The sequence below is a fragment of the Parasteatoda tepidariorum genome, chromosome 8 (assembly GCF_043381705.1).
Source record: "Parasteatoda tepidariorum isolate YZ-2023 chromosome 8, CAS_Ptep_4.0, whole genome shotgun sequence".
In the NCBI taxonomy this organism is placed as follows: Eukaryota; Metazoa; Arthropoda; class Arachnida; order Araneae; family Theridiidae; genus Parasteatoda; species Parasteatoda tepidariorum.
Genome location: NC_092211.1, coordinates 37,048,898 through 37,073,356, shown reverse-complemented (window position 1 = coordinate 37,073,356; position 24,459 = coordinate 37,048,898). Strand labels below are relative to the sequence as shown.

At 28.9% G+C, this 24,459-nt stretch overlaps 1 protein-coding gene across 3 annotated transcripts in view; it reads left to right on the top strand.

Annotated features, from left to right (window-relative positions):
• LOC107449243 (irregular chiasm C-roughest protein) overlaps positions 1-24,459 on the top strand; it is a 248,491-nt gene that overhangs the window by 184,545 nt on the left and 39,487 nt on the right. For all 3 annotated transcript variants that reach the window (XM_016064723.3, XM_071184650.1, XM_016064724.3), the window contains exons 3-6: positions 7,282-7,620; positions 15,333-15,590; positions 19,443-19,545; positions 21,237-21,421. In XM_016064723.3, the coding sequence (XP_015920209.1) occupies positions 7,282-7,620; positions 15,333-15,590; positions 19,443-19,545; positions 21,237-21,421 (885 nt within the window). The remainder of the gene's footprint in view (positions 1-7,281; positions 7,621-15,332; positions 15,591-19,442; positions 19,546-21,236; positions 21,422-24,459) is intronic.

Here is a 24,459-nt window from a genome sequence, read left to right as displayed (position 1 = left end):
TTATCATAATCAACAATTTTTTCCGGTACTTGTGACTTTTGGTGGGATTTAAAAACCTATTTCCACGGTAGCTATAGTAGATATCTTTGTACCAATATTTGCACATTTAGTACCTATTAAAACACCAATTAACTTATTAGTAGTATCTATTGCTAAAATTAATTGAGCATCATAATAAGTCAATTTTATATGCTTTTCTCAGGATGACTAAATACCTTTTTCTCCATTAATTTAAAATTTTAAAACAAAATATTTTTTTCAATTTCAATTTGCACCTATTACTAAAACTGAGCATCAGTGGTGTCAATAACAATATGGTAATTTTCTAAGGTTCTCATATACGAATAAGAAACTTTTCTCCATTAATTATGCTTTTTAGAACAAATTTAAATTATTTTAGCAAAATTAAATTATTTTAGTCTTTGAAATTATAAGTAACAACACTAATATCTTTATAATCATTGTTGGAGAAAGAACTAATATTGGTATTTAATGTGAAGGTCATAAAAAATCGTCTAACTATTTTTTGCGCCATTGAGGCCTAATTTAATACCATATTAAATATTACTGTTATTGCCGTTCTAAGTACTGTGACCATAAGAAACTATTATATCAATATAGTGGCCTAATACGGGTATTGTGGTAATGGGTTTCTTACCAACCTCCAATGCGGATAAATTGCTCTAGTATCATCATACTATATACATTCATAGCTCTTATTATTCAACCTTTATTTTTTCAATTATTTATTGCTTATTCCGGTGTGTCTTCGTACTATGATATTTGCCATAATATCAATCAGAAGTTCAACTCACGAAAAGAAAGAGTAACCATACATATAGTATGGTTAATCTTTCGTATGGTATTAAATTTTAAATTAATTTTATTATTAATCAGTATTAGTATTTAAATTAGTTCATTTATTTGTTACTCATGAGGTAATTTTAGCTTGTCAGGATGAGGGTAGCAGTTCCATTTACGCATAGTTTGTTGTTGTTGTTTGTTGTTACGCATAGTTGAAATTGGGGTTAGTTTCCACTTCTGCAGTCTTCCATTTGCAAAACGTCATCCAGTTATGAATGGAAAATAATAGATATTTTTTTTCGTTATAAGTTTTAAATAGAAAACAACTTCAGTAAAATTTATAAAATGTTTAAAAAAACGTATTCATTTTTATCCAAGCCTTTTAAAATACACATTTCAGGAATTATTTTTCATGCACGTACAACAATTATTGTCAACAATGGACGCAAAATGTTTTAAAGGTCTTTTAACTGCTGCCGAAATAATATAAAAAACGAGTCATTGAAATAAAAACCTTCTGAAACAAGTTCATAGATTTTATGTCTTACAGGAAATGTCTAGACATCTTGTTTGAATAAAATTACGTTTCGAACAATGTTCGCCTATTTATTCCTTTCTGAAACATCCATTATGAAAATTCCTTTTATGAAAAAAGTTTATTTATACTGAAGCATTTTTAAGACTTAGTTTGATAAAATCAAAGTTGTAGGGAATAATAATGCTTTCAACTCTGCAATTTCCTGTTGTTTTAAGGTTAACGTGAAATACAAGGTTGTTTTCGGAAGTCAGTGATCTTGTATTACGAAGATATTGATGGCCGCGGTTTTTAGAAAGGGTTTATTTTATAGCATTTACTGTTCATGTGTAGAAAAATGTAAGCATGCTTTAATTAAGTTTCAGTTGGATAGGAGAGTTGTACCCTTTTCTTTCCTTCTAGTTATTTATAAAAAAAAATTAATACGGGGAGAAGAATTATTAAAAATGGGAAGAATTATTAAAGGAATTATTAATGGGAAGAATTATTAAAAATTATATGCTCGGCGTTGATTCATAATTTTCATTTTATCATTTGTTATAAACGTTATATTTATAATTTTCAAATTATTTACTAAAGTTTGAATTAAAAATTCTATTTTAAGCCTTCATACACTGTAAAAAATTCTGGATCAAATTAGGGTTTAAAGCATCGAAACTTTGGGTGCTTCATCCGTAAAATTCATTTTACAGTAAAGTCCATTTCACCGTAAATCCATTTTTACCGTAAAATATTATACTGTAATTGTAACAGTAATATTTATTTAGATAGAGTTATTCAGTGATTTTACAGAAATTATTTTTGTAAAAATTATGATATATCAGTTTTTCTCCGTTACAAAAAGTACCTATACCCTGAGTGCTAGTACATTTTGATAAACTTGATCCGGAATTTCTTACAGTGTAGTTATTAACCGAAAAATGATATGGTAAAGAAAATATTTGAATGGAAATAATTAGTTTAAAGTATATGCGCAGCGCTGATTCATAATTTTCGTATCATTAATTTGGATTTTTATATTTCTTTGCTTTGCTAGTTATTTTGCTTTTATTTAAAATAAAAAATATTTTATACATTTTGGGCTGTAATGAATTATTTTCATTTATTAATAATTATTAGTTAGTGATGATTTAATTGCAATAAAAATAATATTAGAAAATTATGAATGAAACTGAAATGCCTTTATTCATTTCTGAACTTCATTGCTATTCATTAAAAAGAAATTTGCAATGTTGGTAATAAAGATAAATACTTTATAATTTTTAGTCTCGAAAATTCTCATTTCATATTATGTAGTTAATATTATTATAATACAACACTAATAGATACCAAAATTAATCAGTTATTAGATGGTGTTATAAAACATTTTATCATTTGATAATTACAAGTGTAAAATGTAATTCAATTAAAATAAATACAATATTAGTAAATTGCAAAAGAAACTTAAAAAGTATTTTACTTATCCACGTTACTCGCTAACGATTGTGAAGATACAAAATGTAATGTTAATCACTCTTTTTTTTTCAAAATTAAATTAAAAATTAAAAAAAATAATATAAAAAAACCAGTGAATCCTGCATTACTTATGTCTGTCAAATTCAGATGGAAGACATATTTTGAAAAAAAAAAAAAACTCTGAAAACGAATAAAATGATTTTTACTCTTCTAAATCGCGCAACACTCAAAATACCCTTTTCAATTCTCGATCGAAGGGTAAATTAACGGCCTGGGGACTCAACCTTTCGGATTTTACATCCAGAAGCCTTTTAATGGTTGCAGCCAAAAACATCTATCAAACCAAAAAATTCCCCAAAAAGTAGCGGGAATTACTTACTTACCCTGTAGTATGAATAATTTGCATGTTTTAATGGGGCACAAAGTTGTGCTATAGGATTGGGAGTTTCAAGAGTCATTTATCACTGTGCTGTTGTTGCTACACCCTCATCCATTTACTCCACTTTATTCGAAAACTTCTTTCCTTGTATGAATAAGCAATAAGGAATCGTCAATGACATAATGTTAATGATGATCGCTCCTGGGTAAAGCTTCAAAAAATTTATTTTTAATTTTTTTCCCACTTAAGTTGGTGAGCGGAGTTTAATGCATCTTAAATTACTGGTTATAGAATCTGATGCTGAATTTGGGGGAATATTAGGCTATTTATGTAAAATGATCTGGAGGTGAGAACTTGATGAGATTTCAGAAAAAAGAGTAATTTTAAAAGGATCATGCGTTCAGTATGTTCAACAAAAAATTAAAGAAAAAAAATTCAGCGTGCCTGTCAGTTTGTTAGAAGTATTTGTTATAAATACTAACTAAGAATCGTGGGGTTTATTAGATTATTTAATTAAAATTATTTGAGTGAGACTTAATTTTGTGAACAAATATTATCAAATGTTGTACATTCAATGTACTTAGAATGACTTTACAACCCGAACTTAGAATGAGAATACTTACTGCGTTTCCATATTTCCTGAAAGTAAATTAATTAATACAGTACTTGCTTTCAAACTTGTTAATTTGTTACTGAGAAGCGAGATTTTATTGTTTCTTAAATTACTAGCTATAGTAGAAGTTTAATATTTGTGGATATTTGTATATGTTGCCTTGTGAAAACAGTGAATTTTGAAGCGATAATAAAACTTTCACGGAAAAAAATTAATGCTCAAAATAAATGCTTGGTAATTTTAACCAGAATACGGTTAAAATTACCGAGTTTCTGACTCTATGGTAACACCAAAAAGCTTGATAATTTTTACTGAAGCTGTTTGTTAATGATTATGGTGGAATTAAGAATAAAATGTTGTTTTACTATTTGTGATAAAATTACTAAATGTGGTAAAAATTGGTAATTTTATCTTGATAACTTAGCGTGTCATAAAAACCATTCATACGGTTAAATTTAATTTTCAGTTTTGAATGTTTTACTAAGTGTATGGTGAATAAGAACTATAATTCTGAAAAACCAGAATTTCCGTGAACCGTTACCATATGAACTGGAAAAATGACCTAATTAATAGTTTAAATACCTTGTAATATGGTTTTATTACCTGGATTTTGTTGTTTTTTGTTACCAAAAATGTCACAGTATGATAATTTTACCAGAATCTTTTTCTCCGTGTTTTTATTCTTTCTTTACCGAGTCCAATTCAGAATCTGTCCATAAGAAGCCGTAAATTTAACAACATCTTCAATGCGATAAGACTAATTAGTTATTGTCATTTAAAATATATCATCTATCCCCTGAAAGTTGTGTGATTTTAACAGCATTAAAGCAAGAATATATTCTCTGTTCTTTTCTTGTAGAGTAGAATGCACCATTTGTCCCTAGAAAAAGTGACTTTAATAGCAACATCAGAACACTATGGCTCCTATTTGACATAGGCTTCTAAAGTAACTCAAAACATCTGTTCCCTGAAAGCTGTGAATTGAACAGCAACAACACAACAATACAAACCCAATTATTCTTTACTTGTAAATTCTCAGTCCTCCCTAAAAATCGTTAATTTAATAAAAACAACTTGTCAAACTCCTCTTTGTTCCTAGATTGTTGTAAAAGCTGAATACGGCATTGGTTCTCAAGAAAGCATCGGTATTAAAGTTCGATCTAAGCTAAACCCCCTTACCTTAATATGATGTTGCAATCATTGTGAAAAAATATGTGAGTTTTTGACTAAGAGTACTATTAGCTTAACAACTACAAGCATAAAAACAGAAATATCCAAGCAATATTAAATTTAATCGTTCCCTTTTAAGCTATAAATATTAAACATAATTATTCTTTTTATTGCCAGATTTTAAGTGCTTATCATATAAGAAAGAGCTTTTAAACAGATGTGTCGCATAATTACATATTATTCAAGCGTCATAAAATCTGTTCGTTGTCGCATATAAAAATGGGTTTGTTGCTGAACCGCCCTCTTTGGCAAGACTTATTATAAGCTACAGGGCTTAGTATGATTTCTCTTGTATTTGAGGATGCTAACATAAAACAAAAATTGCGTAAACCATTAAAATAATTTGTTGTTGGCCTGCAGGTAGAGAATTGTTAAGTAGAAATTCCAATCTACATACTTAAGTAGAAAGTTATTAAATTCCAGACATAACTTTATCCTTTAATTTACGTTTCTACTTCACAATCCAATACGGATTTCTCTGCTGTTTGTCTATAGTTGTTTTGTTTCTTTATTCTATTGGGGGGAAATATGCATTATTTCATTTTGATGATTGCTTTTTGGATCAATTCGAATGTATCATCCCGAAGTCTGTGATAGCTGTAATTTAATACGAATTATATTCGCAGTGTTGTGCATGCTTGTAATGAAATTTAAATGCTGTGAGTGCAGAAAAAGAATTTGATGTTATGTGCGTTATGCTAAATTGATTGTGCTGAAATATTAAACCAGTATGGTTTCGTTTTTATATAAGAATTTTTCTTCCTTTTTCCTAAAGAAAAAAAATAGATTTTTTTAAAATGTAGTTACTCTTGCTTATTTGTAAAACTGAAAATTGATATCGAATTGCAGACCATTTATTATATGTCTTACATAAATTATGTAATATTTTTATTTTCATAATTTGCAAATATAATTTTTTTAAAAAAAAATAATATTGTAAAAATCTTATTAGGTTTGGAGAAAATTGTATATTACAAAAGATTTTGATTTTGGGAAACTTTATTCTTAATTATAAAAATTTTGAACTATTGAAATTTATAACACGTTGAAAAAAAGAACAGAAAAATATATTTTTCATTGTCAAAATTTATTTACTTTTTCAAACTACCAAATTTGTATGCTTTTCATCTTTCTTTTAAAATGTTATAAATGAACAATTAAAAAAATAAAATTTTTCCCAATCTAACAGTTGAATTTTTTATAAGCATCAACTTATCGTAAAGGTATACTTGAATGAACAATCTAATATCTCTTGAATTGATAAAATTAAATTTTGAAACTATAGGCGAACTTATATTTTCTACATTGAAAATGATATAAGAAATAAGACGTAAACCTTAAGTTTTACCTTGAATTTAGGAAAAGAACATTATTAATTAAATAAATGAATGAGCGTTTTTTCTAACTTATGATTATTTTAGGCGTTATTCTTAACTGTATTATCATGATATGCAGACCAATACACAATTATTGCAATATCAATTTTTAAATTTCTAAATTTCCAGAATAACGTTGAATCTTGATATCGATAACTTATTGAATCACACTGTAAAAGATTAAAGATTAAATTACTGTATAAAGTACCGGCGCTTTAGATGCATCATCCGTAAAAATCCATTTTACCTTAAAATCCATTTTTCCTCAAAAAATCATACCGTCATTTTTACAGTGATATTTATTTAATTAGAGTGATTCTGTGATTTTACGGGAATTTTTACTCTAAAAATTACGGTATGTCAGATTTTTTGTTCGGGAGCATGTTCCGGCAAAAATAAATTTTACGGTAGAAAATAATAAAAGTAAATTGTAACCTTGTAACCGTTATTTGTTCCGGAATTTTTTACAGTGTACTGCATTGAGTTGTACCACACTATTATGTAACGAATATTAAAACCGCTCTCCACGATGCCCCAACTAAACACCATTTTGTCTTTGCAGCAACTTTAAGCAATTTGATGGTTTAATACACTCCAAATTTTTATACAGTTTAATGTTACGCTCCTGTTTTATAAAGGAAAAATATATGTTTTTTTGTCGTATTTTGTCATGCCAAAGTTTTGGCGGATAGATTAATTAAAAAATTAGCTCTTCTATTAAGTTTTCGATTCAAATTTCTTTAACAAATTTCAGTTACCCTTACAGAATTGTCCTGAAACTAATTATCTAACCTATTACTTCGCTAAACAATTATCTATCCTCTGCATCTTTCTTTTTATGTATCTTTAATTACTTGATCAGATGTAATGAATTAATTTATTCTTTCAGAACCACCAATGCCTCCTCGCATCGAGGACAATACGAATGTCCTTCCGCCTGGGGAACCTTATCCTACCCAAGCCGGCAAATTAAAGAGATTGCACTGCATCTCCCGAAAAGGCAATCCACCTGCAAAGCTTAAATGGTTCATTGAGGACACAGATATCACCACAATGTCCAATCAGACAAACACTAGTGATCCGAACAAACCCAAGACTTCGCAAGCAATCAGTGTCCTGGATTATGTATTCCAGAAGGATCACAATGGGAAGATGTTGAAATGTGTGGCCATCCACGCTGCCTACGAAACGTTGACGAAGGAAATTAAATTGCCCCTCGAAGTGCTGTGTAAGTATTTGGAATTAAGTATTTGCGTTATTAGTGCAGCATGTCTGAGGAATAATCGTCAATGGAAATGTTGCTTTAAGGCGTTAAATTTTGTGAAACATTAAATCGGAATTTGTTTGTACTAGGATTAATTAGTTTATCTATGCATTAAGATGAGAGATCTCTTTGGAGATTAATTTAGGAGAATGTGTCTCGGCAATATATCTAGCTCATGTTTTTCGCAAGCAGAATTGTTGAAATCAATAATTCATGTTTGTATAAATGTGATACGCAGTAATGTAATCTGGAAAGATATATTAATATAAGCTCTCATTAAAACATTGCTTTTATGTATCAACTTGAACTACCGGAACTGTGTTAAGTATATAATAAGCTTGTGTGTTGTCTAAAAGTAAATTCTTTAAGATGATGTGCTCATTTAGCATATATCACTGATGATCACCATGAAAAAATGCTGATTTTATTTTCAAGAAATATTTTTAGAATTATTAATTTATGTATCTATAGGTGTGAAATGTCTAGAGATAAATTCTTTTACATATCATGATATCTTCAAACAACGTATTATGCTCTAGATTACCATAAACTATATTTTTTTTCAAAAAAAAAATCATAATTAACCAAGTGTATATGCGCATAAGTTATTTATTAAATTACACTCTTATACTAAGACCTCGTTGATTACAGTAAAAGAAGCTTGATCAAAGTACGATAAAAGTTACCGGTACTTTTTTACCATAAAGAAAATAATTTAACTATAAACCATAGATTCTCAACCTTTTTAACGTTGCCGCCCCCTTAATAAGCAAAAAACATAACAACGCCCCCCTTTGTGATAATCCAGTTATTTAGAGCATGAGGACGAGGGGGTGCTGAATTATAAGATGCACTTTTAGGCAATTGTTTAAGCGTTAAATTTGCATGTTTTTTCTTTAAAAAATTTAATGTTTACGTTAACTCTATAATTTTCTCCCGGCAGGTAATCGCAGTCTATTTGTCATAATAAAAATAAATACGGTAATCAAAAAAAAAGTTCTACGAAGAAAACTATGCTTAAAAAGAGTAACTTGTTCTTCATTAGATAATTAAAAAAACACCCAAAAATAAAAGTAGTATTAACGAAACAATCAAGTTACTATGTCAGTGGAATGATTGTACTTGATGGTTCATAGCCAATTTCTTAACGTTCGGTTCAATATTTTTACTGAGGTGAAGACGCAAGTCCCCTCATTGCATGATTTCGAGTCCATTTCTCTTTTTTGTGACTTGATCCATAACAGCACTGAATCCTCGTTCGACGAAGTAGGAGAAAGGGAAGGAAATAAAAAATAATTTTGAAAATAAGAATGAATTTTGACAGTCCAGAGTAAAGGCGACTGATGTTACCTTGAAGCCAAAATTCTGTGAGTTATCACCATTTCAAAGCTTCATTAGTTGAAAGTTTGCCCGATTCCTCCTGAATCTGAACCTCTTCTGTTTCAACATTCAAAAAAGGGTTAATAACCCATTGAAGGAAACAGAACAAAACACATTTATAACGGTCAGAAAAGTCCATGTGCAAAGAGTCAAGGTGTTAACTATATTCTTGTGTATTATCAGAGGAAATTTCGCCATTCTTTGCAAGATACGATTAAGATTTGAAATTGGTTGAACTCATTCCTACCAAATTTCTGCTTCCAAAAAATAAGTTTTTTTAGAAATGATTTCGTAGGGATCAAATTGAGTTTGTCACCTTGAAGTTGCAAATTAACGCCATTAAATTTTGCAAATAAATCCACCAAAGTCTATCTTAAATTCTAGCAATCTGTCTCTCAGAGCTACATTCTGTCTTCGAGGAACTCAAGCACAGAGTCAAAAAGATTCAAAAACCCATTGAGACAAGGCTCCTTTGGAAAGCCAGCGAATCACGGTGTAGTAGCAAGCGATATTCTTCATAGTTTTTCTTAAACAGCTGTCTGAGTAATCAATCGTTGAGAACATTACTGCGAATTTTGTTCGCAGCAGATATGTATATTGCAATGACTGATGCAAACGGTCGATGAGATTTTTTCTTACTAAATACTGTCTGTGAATCACGCAGTGAACTGCTAAAATATCTGGTACCACCCTCTTCAAAACGGCGAAAAACCGACCATGTCGACCCACTTATGCAAGGGATATTTTTGATTAAATCGGATGAGGCTGGATAGTGTAAAACTGTTCCTAAAACTTCCTTAACAGCGGCAGTATCAATTTTTTGCCGATGGTATGACATTTCCCACATTTAGCAATTAATTTTGATATATTATAAGAACTTATCAAACCATCATCGCATTTTTGTGATTAGGTTGTTAGTAAGCCAGAGGGCAAAGGTGCCTTCAGAAACTTGTCTTTGATGTTTCTTGAAAAATGACAAATATTTGTTTTGTTTGTGAGAATGAGTATTTTGCAAATGCTTCTGCTAACGCGAAGGCTCCATTGTTTCATTGTATTAAACTTTGTTACAATATAAATTCATGGGTAGTTGAGAGTTCGGCAGCGATTGAACAAATCTAAACTTCAAGTACGTGGCACTGTATGGAATATACTTCTTTATATTAACCGACATTGTTGGTGGCAGCAAAATACGAATGAAAGAAAATCAATTGTTTTTTCAAATTAATAAATAATTTACGATTAAGAATCTATTCACAAACGTACCTGGACAAATAAACAATGAAATCGAATCGAAACTTGGTAAAAAACTGCTAGGAAGCAAACTAAACCATCATAAGAAACACGGGTCAAATCGAACATTTTTACAAAAAGTGCGTGCACTTTACTTCTCCCCAAATGGCTTGAATGTCAGAGGCAAACACTACTGACTAATGCGCTGTGCTGTGGTGATTCGGATCGGAGAATATGTGTCGCATAAGTTCGTTTTACTGCTGGTACTAATGTTGTATCAGATAATCTAAATTTATTATATTAATTTAATCTTTTTTTTCTTTATCATTAATTTTAGATTAATTTTATTTACTAAATGATTCTTAATTTAATAATTTTATTTAGGAGTATTAATATTAAATTTGAATAACATAACCTGCTCATCGCCCCCCTACCTCCCAAAACATACCTAACGCCCCCCTGCCGCCCAAAACAAGTCCACCGCCCCTCAGCATACTCCCAACGCCCCCAGGGGGGCGTTATCGCCTCCGTTGAGAAACACTGCGTATAAACAAATTCATATGTTACGAAACAAAAAAAATCTGATATGCCGTAAGCTTTACAGTAATACTTTAGTAAACTCATTGAATCACTATAATTAATTAAATATCAGTATAAAAATTACGGTATAATATTTTACTGTAAAAATGGGTTTTACGGATGATGCACTTAAAATGCCGGTAATTTATACTGTAATTTGATCCGGAATTTTTTACATAGCTATTTTCTTTTTTACTGCAGTTTAAATAAAGGCAAATTAAATAATGAGTTTTAAAAGTAAAATGCTAGAAACTGGAGTAAAATATTTTTCTGATCAGTTTTTAAATGAGATGAATTATAAAAAAAAATCATTTGAACAAAATTTTATAGTTAAAATCTCAAATTTTTTTTCCAACAGTACAATAAAGGTTGTATTTATTAAACAATTTAATACAAACAAATAATCTTGTAAATGCATGTTTAACCGTTACATTGTTTTTCCAGGAACTATAATTATTTCATAACCTTATGCATTTCAGCTCTAGTTGTTGAATAAATTCTCCGCTTTAGAATTGTATATTGCATCTTTCTCAGGATGATTTTTTTTCTACAAAATCCTTTATCAAACTAGAAATTGCATACTTTGAAAGAAAAACTCATTAATGGTGGATGAATTCTTCAGGCCTTAAAGAATGAATGACCCATTCTTATTCAAACGTATGATTCCTTCTCCTGGAAAATTACTTGGAGATACATACTCATTTTATTTCCTTACTTCTATTCAATGCAGTACAAAAGAAACCATCTGATACAAAAAAGCGCATTGATTCATTTCTCTTCTCGCAGAATTTCAAAGAGTTTTTCACCACATTCCAACCGTGGATATTTTGATTAGTATTTTGGATGCCTGCTATATAATTTAATCTAGCGTTTTTTTAAAATTATTTAGTTCGGGATCTTAACTTAGGACTAAACAGAATAAGAATTCAATTTCTTTTAGTATTTACGCGGCTCAAATGTTATTTTTTATTCTTAAAAATAGTGCAGCGTAGTATTTAGAGAGATTAGAAATTTTTATTTTAAATGCCGAAGTTGGGTATTAAGTAAATGACTGTTTATTATCCTTCTTTGTTTTATTTAAATCAGGAAAGGTATAATTTTCTAAAATATCTCTTTGCATGTTAGGTTAACAGGAAAAATATATAGTTTTGAAGTAAATAAGTTTTTTTTAGTGACATTCGTATTGTGTTACTAAATAAAAATTTCATCTGATAAAATCGGTGTTTCATTATTTATGATTGCAAGAAAAACATTATATTAACATATTAAGGTATTCAAACTTGTTCTATACTTTGAGGATTGGTATATAAACACAAAATGCCAATTATATATTAAAAAGTTACAAGCAAAAAAAATATTTTTAAAAGTTGGTTTTTATTCAAAATAATAGCAAACTTCTAATAGCATTCAGTTTTTTATAATTTCCTTATTTCAACATTTTATGTTAATGACAAAGCTAATAATAATATAAACCAAATAAGCATGTGGTTTCAAATAGTTTTCAAAATATTATATGCATATTGAAGGCATGTGGGTGTCTCCCACTTGCTTTACTCTCCCACTTGCTTTCAAAATTACCCACTTTAAAGTAAGGAATCAAAAGTGTGCAATTATTAAAATCCGCATGAAACTTGGTGAAACTCATTTTAAGATAAGGGAGAAAACACGGTAGCGTCCATTTATCCCAAAAATGACGATTAGATCGTCCTCTGTTTCATTTTGAGAGTTACAAAGTTTTGAGAAATCTATAACGTGGAAAATCGGTTTGTTCCGAGAGTCATTGCACATTGAAGATAGTCCGTGCTGTAACTATAATTCCTGTCCACCTATAAATTCGTTTTTACGAGCTTTCATGAACATAAACCATTCTTCTTCCTTGATATTCATGTTTGAATAAATGAAGCTGAAAGCCAGCAGACGTCATGAATGTTTTCTTGTAATATACTGTTATTACTTAATTAGCAGACGATATTATTACTAACAGTATAATCATATTCTCATCAAATAATAATATAAAGTTGGTTGCTAACCAGCTAATAATAATAATATCGTTAGCAGTTTATTTTACAACAATGTCTGTTTGCAATGCAATGTGTATTTTATTTGCAACAGTGCTGATGAGAAGCATCGTTTTATTACACAACTCGCTCAAATAATAATATAAAATCGTCTGCTAACCAACAAATAATATTAATATCGTTAGCAGTTTATTTTACAGCAGTGCTGATGAGAAAAATCGTTTTTTACACAACTCGCTCAAATAATAATAGAAAATCGTCTGCTAGCCAACTAATAATATTAACACTAGATTGCCTAAGGAAGTCATTTTGACTGCTTTTAATTACAATTAGAAAACAATGATGTATATAATGACACAATTTCTTGGAATTTTGTGACTTTTTGTACAACATACAATTTTTTTTTATTGTTAATATTTACAAATAACTTGTTATATAACTGTAAATAATATAAAAAAATGTTAAAAATTAATTTTAAGCAAATTTATTTACGCACTCACAATCCAGTCATTTTGACTGCTTTCAGACAATATAGGTATATACTAATTTTCCGTCTTTCTAGTGTTAATATCGTTAGAAGTTTATTTTACAACAATGTCTGTTTGTGTAAATGTGTATTTTATTTACAACAGTGCTGATGAGAAGCATCGTTTTTTACACAACTCGCTCAAATATTTCGGTGTAGAATGCTTCTATGTTGGTGACCTCTTTGTGCTTGTAACTGCACAATCAGTGTGTCAAATTAAAGTGCAATCGAATGACTGACATAAAAACAACCAGGCAAACATGAATTCATTTTCCTTAGAATTGATATAAATATTTTTTCGATGATTTATTTTTTAGGAGTGTTTATATTAAAAAATAGACGTAGTTAATCATAAAATTTAAGTATCCAATTATTATGTATGAAGCTAGTGGGTAATTTAAAGTTTTTATTCCAAAACGCAATTTAACTCTTTAAATAATGATCACATTTCGCGTTTCGTGCCTTCCTTTTAATTAACTTCTGACTTTAAAAAATATATCATGTAAATTAGCTTTTATATCGCGTATACATTCACGTCTTTCTTAATCTAGCATCGTGGCATTTTCGTTTAGTCACTGCAGATCGCTCCATTTCTTTTTAAACAACATTTTTTGGGATATTAATTTTGAAGCACCAAATTATTTGACATTTAGTTCTTATTAAAAATTCCGCACCTTTGTTACAGAACTCTAAAAAAAATTCATTTAGGTGTTTTCATCTGTTGTTTTCACACAGCTTCAGTACAACCCTTGAAATAAATGTTTCATTATTTATCTTTAGTACCTAGTATGAATTTTTATGCGCCGAAATATCTTCCAAATTTCATAATGTAGACACAGTGTTTTTGATTCAAGTATTCATAAAGTCTTTTCTCTGACTTTTAGAGTGCAACCTGCTTTTTCTATTGGGTAAATAGCAGCTGGGGAAAAATAAAATTATACTTTAACTAACAAAGGCGAATTTATGTGTGCTTTTTACAAAGATTGTTTTATGAAATTGTTAAGCAGATGTAATGAAACTAGTATTTTTTTCATTTACAGCAAAATATTTGACTATTGATTCCATTTATAATAGATTTAAAATTTAAATTAAATTATGAGTTATATATTCTACACATTTTCTTAAAATATAAATATCCAAACACTGATATGCAGCTTAATGCCTGAATTGTATTTATTTCAATCTTAAAAATTCATGTTCTTTCATTTCTAAATCTCCTATTTCAAAAGAGTTTTCCTAATAGTCAAAGTCACAAAGACATTAGATAAGCTTGCAATATTATTTCAATAATTAAGTTAAATTTTATATTAAATTTAAATTTTATGTGTAATTTAATTTAAATAATAATTTATGGAGAACATGACGGTATAGAAATTTTTCCCAAAAAAAAACTTTTAATTCCGGACAGCAAAAATGCGTGATCATAATTTCTAGAACATGCTAAAATTTACCGTGTTTCTGGCTCGATGAGAAAACCAACACTAAACCGTATGCGCTTTGGTAATGATTTTGGTAAAATTAACAATAAAATAAGGTTTTGCAATTTGTAATAAATTTTGATAATTTTATTATGATACCTTAGATTATGGCATAAAAACTATTTATTTATTTACAAGAAATGTAGTTACCATACAGTATGTTAATTTTACCAGAATATTTTTTTACTGTGTAAGAGGGGTGTAGAATAGCGTTTAAAATCTCCCCTAAGCCAGTTTGACTTTTTTTTAGCTTTCAGCATACAAAATAAACAGGTAGGCAGGTTACGAAAGTTTTTTTTCTTCATTATATAGGATAAAACTTAAATAAATTCAGTGCTTTATAAATGAGGTCAAATTAAACAGGTGGTCCACCCGACAAATCTTCTCTGTATTATGCGTTTTTTATTCATAAATATTAATACAGTTATCCTTTGTTATTTATTTCATTTATTTATTTTTTTACAGATCCCCCAGACATTCACTTAGAAGGTCAACCTGTAAAAGACATCGAAGAAGGCGAAACAATATCAGTAAAGTGCGTTGCTGATGCTAACCCACAAGCGAGTGTTATATGGAAGAAATCAGGATATTCTAGTATTTATGCTCTTAAAGACAAAATTGAATTCATGCCAGTTAAAAGATCAGATTCAGGAATTTTTAGCTGCTCTGCTTCAAATGATGTGGGTCTAAGTCAAGAGCTAGAAGTTAACATAGACGTTAAATGTAAGTATTTATTTCTAACAACACTTGCTCTATAAGGCTGTTGCTCTATAACTAAATTTAAAATCAACTTTGATTTTACGGTATTTCTATTTCTTATAGCATATTTATAAAATGGTTTCTAAATTGCATATTTATTGCATTTTACATGTTTAAGACGATGTAATACGTTTTAATGAGTACTACTTACAAGACTTTTCTGCAGCCAAAGAATAAGTTATATTGTTGACATAATACCGTTAATGTAAATTAATATTTATTTTAAGTAAAACAATTATGTCTCTCATAAATTGTTCTTGATCAAATAATGATCTGTTGCAACATTTTTCTGATATACTTGAAAAATATCGCTTCCCTTAATATTTTTACAAAAATAAGTGGGGCGAATTATAGATTCCACTTTGCTATTCGATTTGGGTTAGTGTTAATGGAAAAGCTTCGTGATACGAGGATTACAGCAGGTTAGTTTTAGGATTCATTAAATTAAAAGCCTATTAGAAATTTTTGATTTATTATAGACTTAAGACTAAGCCTGAGAATCCCGAATTCCGAAACTCAAATTAGTAAATTCAGTAAACGATAAAACATATGGTCTATAATCAATCGTTTATTTTTTTAATTTCCAAACGAATTTGATTCCTCTATTATTTGAAATTAATCGTCAATGTGAAGTAGTTTTGCATTCTTAATATCTATAAACACATTCATTTACTTTTTTTATGACAATAAATCACCGAAGTAGGCATCTCAAGAATGTTTATTCTTTATTTTTCAATGTTTCAATGCTTTAGGACAAATTAATCTTAAAAACATAAAGAAATCAACCCTAAATTCCATTATGTGTATGTTTTCTTTTTACCCGTTCTTGAAAATCTTGTGAATTTAGAACATTATTTTTTTCCTCTGCGTACTTAAATAGTAGGCTTAAGATATATATAATTCATGTTTGNTATATATATATATATTGAGTGAATGGTTGATAAAATTCTAATTATTTTTACTCCTTCAGGAAGAAAAAAAATTGGACCTTATATTTTGTATATTACAATAAGCTTAAGAACCCGAATTTACTTAATAGCATACATTACAAAATTTAGTCAGCAAATTAAAAGTAAAAAATTACTTGTTTATCATGCAATTTTTTAATGAACTTCACCCAACCAGTTTTGTAAATTAATTATAAGCAGTTTCTTGCATTCTTAGTATTCTTGCATCCGTACATTCACGTATAGTTTTGTTTCAGAATAATAAATAATCGAAACATGCAATGCCTGATAGTTTCTTTATTTTTGATAAACCCATCTTGAAAGCATAAAGTATTTGTCACTAAAATCCATTTAGTGAATGTTTGATAAAATTATATGCTTTCGCTTTACTCCTTCGTGAAAGTCTAGTGACTTTGGACATTTTCTTCTCCTTTTTTTCTTTTGCATAATTGATTTCCCGCTAAGAGCTTTTTCTAGTTTTTATATGACTTTCGTATTTAGCAGTTGAAAAATAATGTTTTCGAAAAGGAAAAATGTTTCTAAGGCTGTTATAGTATTAAAATATATGAAAAAAATGAAGGAATGGGAAATAAGGAATTTTTCCATTTCCTTTAGTACAAATGTTGTTTTTTTGTGCTTAAAAACCTATTTTATCATTTTATACTGAAATTAAACTTACATTTTCTGCTGAAATGTCTCAGCATAACTGACATATTTTTTGAGATGTCATGAATTTTTGAATAAAAAATAATATGTAGTAAGTGCCATTGTCTGTTTCTTGAGGTGATAAAAAATGATAAACGACAAAGCTTGCATTTGGAATTGTTTTTCCATATAAATATTTAAGTATTAAATTGGAATGTGTAAAAATAATGCATATATACGATTAAAATAAAAAGTTAAGTCTTTTAATTTTGAAATTTAATTGAATAGTCATTATTTTACTTTGCTTTTGAAAGGAATTAAATACTTAAAAATGAAATATTGCTATATGTTTTTTATTTTTACTTTTGTAAGGATAGTATGTTTTCTAAAAAAATCTAAATAAGTTAAAAATATCCTACTGTTCTTTGTCTAAGTTATGAGTTATTTTCTTGATGTAAAAGTATTTAGTAATTAAAAGCACTTTTTACGCATAATAAGCAATAATGCTGTACAACAAGATGAGTTATTTATTGTAGGTGGCCTCCAAAAATTTTATAAATAAATTTAAAAATCTTATATTACGTACCTTAGAACTGCATTAACTTTAAGTACACCTTATTTTAATCTTTGCTCTCACATCTACACTGTTAAAACAGAAATTTCTCGGAAAAAATTGTTAAATAACAATTTATTTAATTGTTTTACCATATTAAACCAAAACTGTCAAATATTCATCATAATCATCATTCTATTCAAACTGCGAACTATGAGAAAAATCGTTTATTGACTGTTTTTTATCTAATACGGTTAAGTAACCAGAGTTTTATCCTTGCCAACTAGGCCCATCTTACCATGCTACTTAGTTCCTTATAGCTGGGTACATACTATAGCCGAGCTTGCTAATTTGTCACTCTCATGACCTGTTGGACGGGGGTTCTAATCATAGCGTTGATACCGCAGTATTTTTTTCCCCATTCCTTCAGCACGTAAAGAATTTCGATGTCTAGCACTCCCCAATTGGTGACCCTAGAGTATAAGAAAGCAAAACTCCCATCAAAACGTAAATGGTAGCAGGAAATAGCTGCAAGACGAAACTAGTCCCATTTTTCTTATCTCTCACGATAGAAGTCACCAAATAAACTAAAAAATTCAGTTAAATTTCATTCTTATGTTTTTGAAGCCATGCTAGTAAATGGTTTTTAAATGGTGACAAATGCTTATAACTTTGTATACATGATTTTTTAATCCTACCAGTTGAAAATAATTAAATCATAAAAAGTTTTTGGCCGTAAACTTAACGATTCATCCGATAGACAAACAGTTGCCGATTATTTTAACGTAATTTTAAAATGAAAATTCGAACAGTGTAAAAGACAATAGTTTTTGTTTGTAGATTTATATCTTGTCAAGAAATTGCTGGTTTTTACGGTGAAATTCAAGAATTCTACTTTAAAGACAAAAGCTGCCGTTTTAGAACAAAATAGTTTTTGATTTTTAGTGAAACTTCCCCCCACGGTTACATGAATTGAAAACTGTGAAAAATTCCAATCGTTAACTATTTATTTATAATCGTTTTGAAAGGGTATACTTTAAAATGCTTTTTCTACTATTTAAAAATTTTTTATGGGAATTATAAATACACTGAATCTAGTACAGCTATGAAACAGTATCATCTATAGTCTTGATTTGTATCCGAGCAACATCTGTGGTCATTTATAAGAATCGTATGATTAATATAATCTATTTATTATAATACGATGTAAAGCATTCGCCTTTAAGAGCTCATTGTGCTCCAAAAAGTGGTTTCATGTAGGTTAAAGCAGCACAATTTTGTTGGTCAGCATTCCAAACCGACCCAAACAAACAGATACCCATCGATTTGAAGCTGAGTGAGTTTCTATCCACCACCGGGGATTGAACTTCAATTTTTCACAATAATTGATAAGTGTCATAACCACAAAGGCATCGCAGCTAAGCAAAAAATTAAAGCGATTTAATATATTGCAGTGCAAAATTATATATTGCTTATAATAGTTTTTTTTAAATATGTTACCCTGGGATTCTAGTCTTATAATTTAAGTAAAAGATAAACTAATGAAGGTGTGTTAAAACGGCATAGTTCATATTTAAACGATAATTCCTTTTCGATAACATTAAATATAAATAACCGGAATGGTTTAAAGTGGAAATTAAAAGCATTCATTATTCATCTGTTTATTTGCAGTTAAACCTCAAATTTTGAAAGTTTCTCCTAATCCTGGCGCCAAAGTAACCGTGTATCACAATACAACTTTAGTTTGTGAAGCTGAAGGAAACCCACCTCCGAAGTAAGTTATTTTAACGCATTTCTAGTAAGTTATGCTACACATTGCAAGCATTGTATATTGTACCAAGGATGTATTTGTGCAGTTCGCATGTTTTTAAGATGTCTCGCTTATTTCTTCGTTAGAAATTTAAAGCAATGACTATTGTATTCCGCAGAATTTACAAAATATGAAACACAAATCAGGCAAAAAAAGAATAATTTAAAGGATATGTATGTTTTCAAAACAGCACTTCATCAGGAAACACGCTGTCTGTCATGGTAGGAGCCTTTCTGTCTTCAATGGTAATACCAAAAACTGTGCCCCGAGGCCCCGTGATGTATAAACAAAATAAGAACAAGCTGTTAAAAAATCAAAAATTGAAATGTAAATGCAATTAAAAATTCATGAAATACAAACACAATTCAAAAGTGCATAGAGTAAGACCTAAGGATGAAACGCCCACTTAAAAGAAAAATAAATAAAGTTAAAGTTAGAATAATCTAATCAATATAAAATATAAATTGCCGAATCTTTAAAAACTTAAGAAATAAATCAAGTGCTGACCCCTTTCGAAATTCTATAAAAATAAAGCAAAAACATTCAAGGAGTAAAGTTTCAAAAAATAAATTTAATTTAAAATAAAATCCGTCGTTTTTTAAATGACGTCAGAAAATTGCCTTTTTGAAAATATCTATCACTTAAATTTCCTACTGCTTGGATAGAAATTTTTTCTAGTTCAGTTATTTAATTCAGTTATTCAGTATTTTATTTTGAATTTTAAGGTTCAAATAATAAGTTTTTCTTTTATCTTCCTTCATCATAAAGTTAATACAAAAATTTCTACAATATAAGTTTATGATTAGAGTAAACATAATAATGTTAAAAATATAATCTTCAGAATATGTTATTTTTCTTTTTAGCATATGTATTACTTTTATCATAAGTGTTATTGAATTTTATATCAAATTGTACAGAGTTAGGAGAAAGGGAAGTGGCTAGTTGTCAGTTTTCAACTGCACTGAGAAAGAAAAGTTAGCTTCAAAACTATCACAATATGATAAAATTTAAAGTGTTTCTGGTTCTATAGGGAAACTAAAATGCTCGGTAATTTTATCGAAGAGCTTTGGTAATGATTTTGGCAAAAATAGCCATAAAATAAGGTCTTGTGTGATAAAATTTGCTAAATGTGGTACAATTTGATTATTTTGTCTTTCTAACCTAAATTGTTGTATAAAAAGCATTTCTTTTAAATTTACTTTTTAGTTTTGTATTCTTTGCTAAATTTGTGGTAATAAAAACTTAAATTTGGTTTTAGTAACCAAAAATTATGATTTTTAATAGAAATATCATTACTATTCAGTACAGTAATTTTCCAGAATTTTTTTTTTCTCAGAGTGTTAAAAGAGAAAAATATTTTAGTTATGTTATTCTTCAATTTTGTGCTCTTTTATCACTTTTATTACCTAAGCATTTGTCCCTAATCAACTAATTTCCTTTAAATTTTATGTAGCAAATTTAAATTTATCTTAGCAAACAATGCTAAAATTTGGTTCTGGAAAAATCTATTTCAAAGTCTTTTTATAATAATTGTCATAAAAAAATTTCAACATCAATTTATGGTTCCTCCCTTAAAAAATATTTTTTGCTTTTAAATTTTAAATTATCATTTAAATAAAGTTTTCTTTGTCTTCTAATTCCTTGTCCTTTACAAGGTATTCATGGTTGCAAAAAATGGGAGGTGATCCAATTGCATGGCAACAAAGAGGAAATACAGCAGTTCTCCATATTCTAAATGTAACCTATCAATATCAAGGGCAATATGTCTGTGAGGCATCCAATATGATAAATGGGCATCCATACAAATCTACATCTTCGGAAATCACACTTGATGTTACGGGTAAGTCTTAACAACATTATATAAAATATATAAAATTGCTAACAATATGTATCAAAAATATATTGCTGTGCCAAGTACAAAAGTGTATTTTTTTTTCCAAATTTTTAGTTGAGGAAAATATTTATTTTAGTTCTCTTACGATTGACAACTATATCATTATCACAAGTCAGGTTTGACTCGTTATCTCATATAATGTATCAGCACAATAGATAACTATTCAAAAACGTGCAAAAGTAAATTCCATTGAATTATTTTACTATAAAATTGACTTTATTCTCGACCGTGTTTCCTATTCGCAATGGTAAGGGGCATTATTTGCAGAGGTAGTCCCAGCATCAGGTAAAAGATTTGCTTCTAATGATTTCTATTTTTTTCTTTTACATCATCTTTCCACTTATTGTTCATTATAATTATTTGTTTTTGATAATCATAACAAATCAATACCTCTGGGGGTACTGGAGTGGAGATCGATCGTTCTCTGATTCAGGTCAAAATTACGATCTGTGGATGAATGAATGGAAGTATGAATGGGTCCGCCCTATAAACGGGTGCGGCGTATGTTATGGCAGAAGTCGAATTCTTGGCCATAGATGGCGCCACTGGAAAACAAGAACAGTCGCACCCCCTCTGCCGAAGCATGCATACGTCAACAACATTTGTTTTTGATGGCGAAAAATTCATTTGTAAGTGGTGGTTGTTGTATTGCTTTTGAGTGCACTGTGCATCGGGGCAGTATTTTTTTTTAATTTTTAAAGATGTTTCAAACTTCACCAATAGCCCATTACGCCAAATTCAATGGAGTAAAGCATTAAAGAGGAAAAACTGGAGAAAAAAGATCACTGGAGGACATCGAGACTTTTTTTGTTAGGATAGATGTTGGATAGAGCTGATATGCCGAAAACATTGCTGATATTATCTTTAAAATAATTAAAAAAAATCTTATGTGGTTTAATTTATAACAATATTCAATGCTAAATTTAAGAAAAAAATTAATTTTTATAAATCTGTTTTGAACGAACTAATTGAAATTTATGAAGATTTGCGACTAAGCCTTGTTACTTGCAATCACTTTCCAAATTTCAGAAGCCTTGCTCTGGAATAAGAAAGACGCACTAACGAATTTTTTTATTACTATTTTCCTTTATGGTTATTATTATAGTTATATAGTATTATTTTCCTTAATTGTGCCTTTCTAAAACTTCAGAATGAGTATTTCTGTCTTACAGTACTATAAATTCGTTGAAGCTATAAATTTAATTCCTCTAACGAGCATATTTATTTAGCAATATTATTTCCCTTTGTAAGGCTGTTTATTTAGCCCTATTTATTTTCTAGTTAGCTGCCAAAAATTGTGCCAAACATTTGCTTAACGATATTATTAATATCCTTAACTTAGAAGCAGAAGAAAAATTGTGGTATCTCAAGTTAAAGCCTTCTTTCACTTTGCCTAAAATGGATTTTAATCTGGAAAATGCAGTCTGAAATGCAATTTATCTTATGGTAAATTCTCTATTGTTCCCTTTCGCCCACCATCGCCAAAGTTGGCTCTAACATGCATTAATGGATTTATTATTCCCGGTTACAAATGACTTTTTGGGAAAAGTGACATTTTCGTTTTGCTTAAATCATTTTCGTTTCTCTAACTCTTTTCTCTAATTTTATTTTCGGTTGAGTGGATACGAGTACACGGAAAACTAAATTAAGTGGCCCCGAACTCATTTGGCACTAGGACATAAAAATGTTTTCTAATTTTAAATCACGTCTTTCTCCATGTCCTAAAGTAATTTTGAAAGTAGAAATCAGAATGAAAGGAATGGTTCATATTGAAAATTTTTATTATATTATTTGTATTGTGTTCAAAAGTTCGATTCCGAATTCTTCTTGGTGAAGGAAACTTCGATTAAAATTACAATTATTGTAAAGAGCGCAAAGAAGATGAACTGATGAACCTGAATAACTTTTAATCGAATAAGTGGTCTCTTCACGTTCTAGTACTTAATCTTAATTGTTTTAAGGGGGTGATCTTAAATATGCTAATTAATTACCGCAGACGATATTTTAACTTGCGAAATCAACCATGTTTTTTTTTAATGAACATACCTTTTTTATACCGGATTCAGATTTTTTTCCCCCAAAATATAGGGAGTAGTTTGGACTTCTTACTGCTAATTTCACATTTTGAATATTTAGCCATATCTCGAGAACTTTATAAGCGAATTGAAAAATGTTTGCACGAAACTATTAAATTCGTTTATCCAAAGATGACTTAATGATAATTTTATTTATTTATTTATTTTTTGCCTATTTCGCTATATTTCGAGAACGACTAAAGCTATTTGAAAAACTATAGGACGCAATTATAAAATTAGTTTATCCAAAGATTCGAAATAACACTTTTAGTAAATATTTATTATTCTTTTTTTTATTTAAAAATAGTAAATTTTGAAATATAAAGGTATACAATTTTTTACATCATTTTCAAGAATGTAATTTTTAATGGCAAAATACAAAATTGAACTCTTTCGGTCAAATAGTTCATGAGAAATAAAATTTTAAAAAACAGTAATTTAACAAGTAAATATATATAATAATAATCTGAATTTTGTGAAAAGTTCGTTTTTGCTGCGTTTCGCCCCGAAAACAGCTTCATAAAAACCCAGAATTTACAGTAACCATTTTTTCAATATGCGTCGTAAAAATATAACTATCTAAGCAATATTTTCACTTGCGCTTATACTTTTAATATGAAGTCTAACTAATAGAAAAAATGTTTAATTACCCTTTTAATCCAATAAGATGAGTGATATAATTTTAATTAATGATCAAATTTCTTAAAAATTAAACTTACACCTGAATTACGAAACCCAATTCAAAATAATTATGTTTTCACGTTCAATGTTTGATTAAATTTCCCATATGTTTAATCGAAATCCCATATTATATATTAATTTTTTAATCAACCAATTAAATACTTTACAGAAAATACTTTTTTTTTTATATTAATATTTTTCAAGAAACAAATAAAGCTAAAATCACAT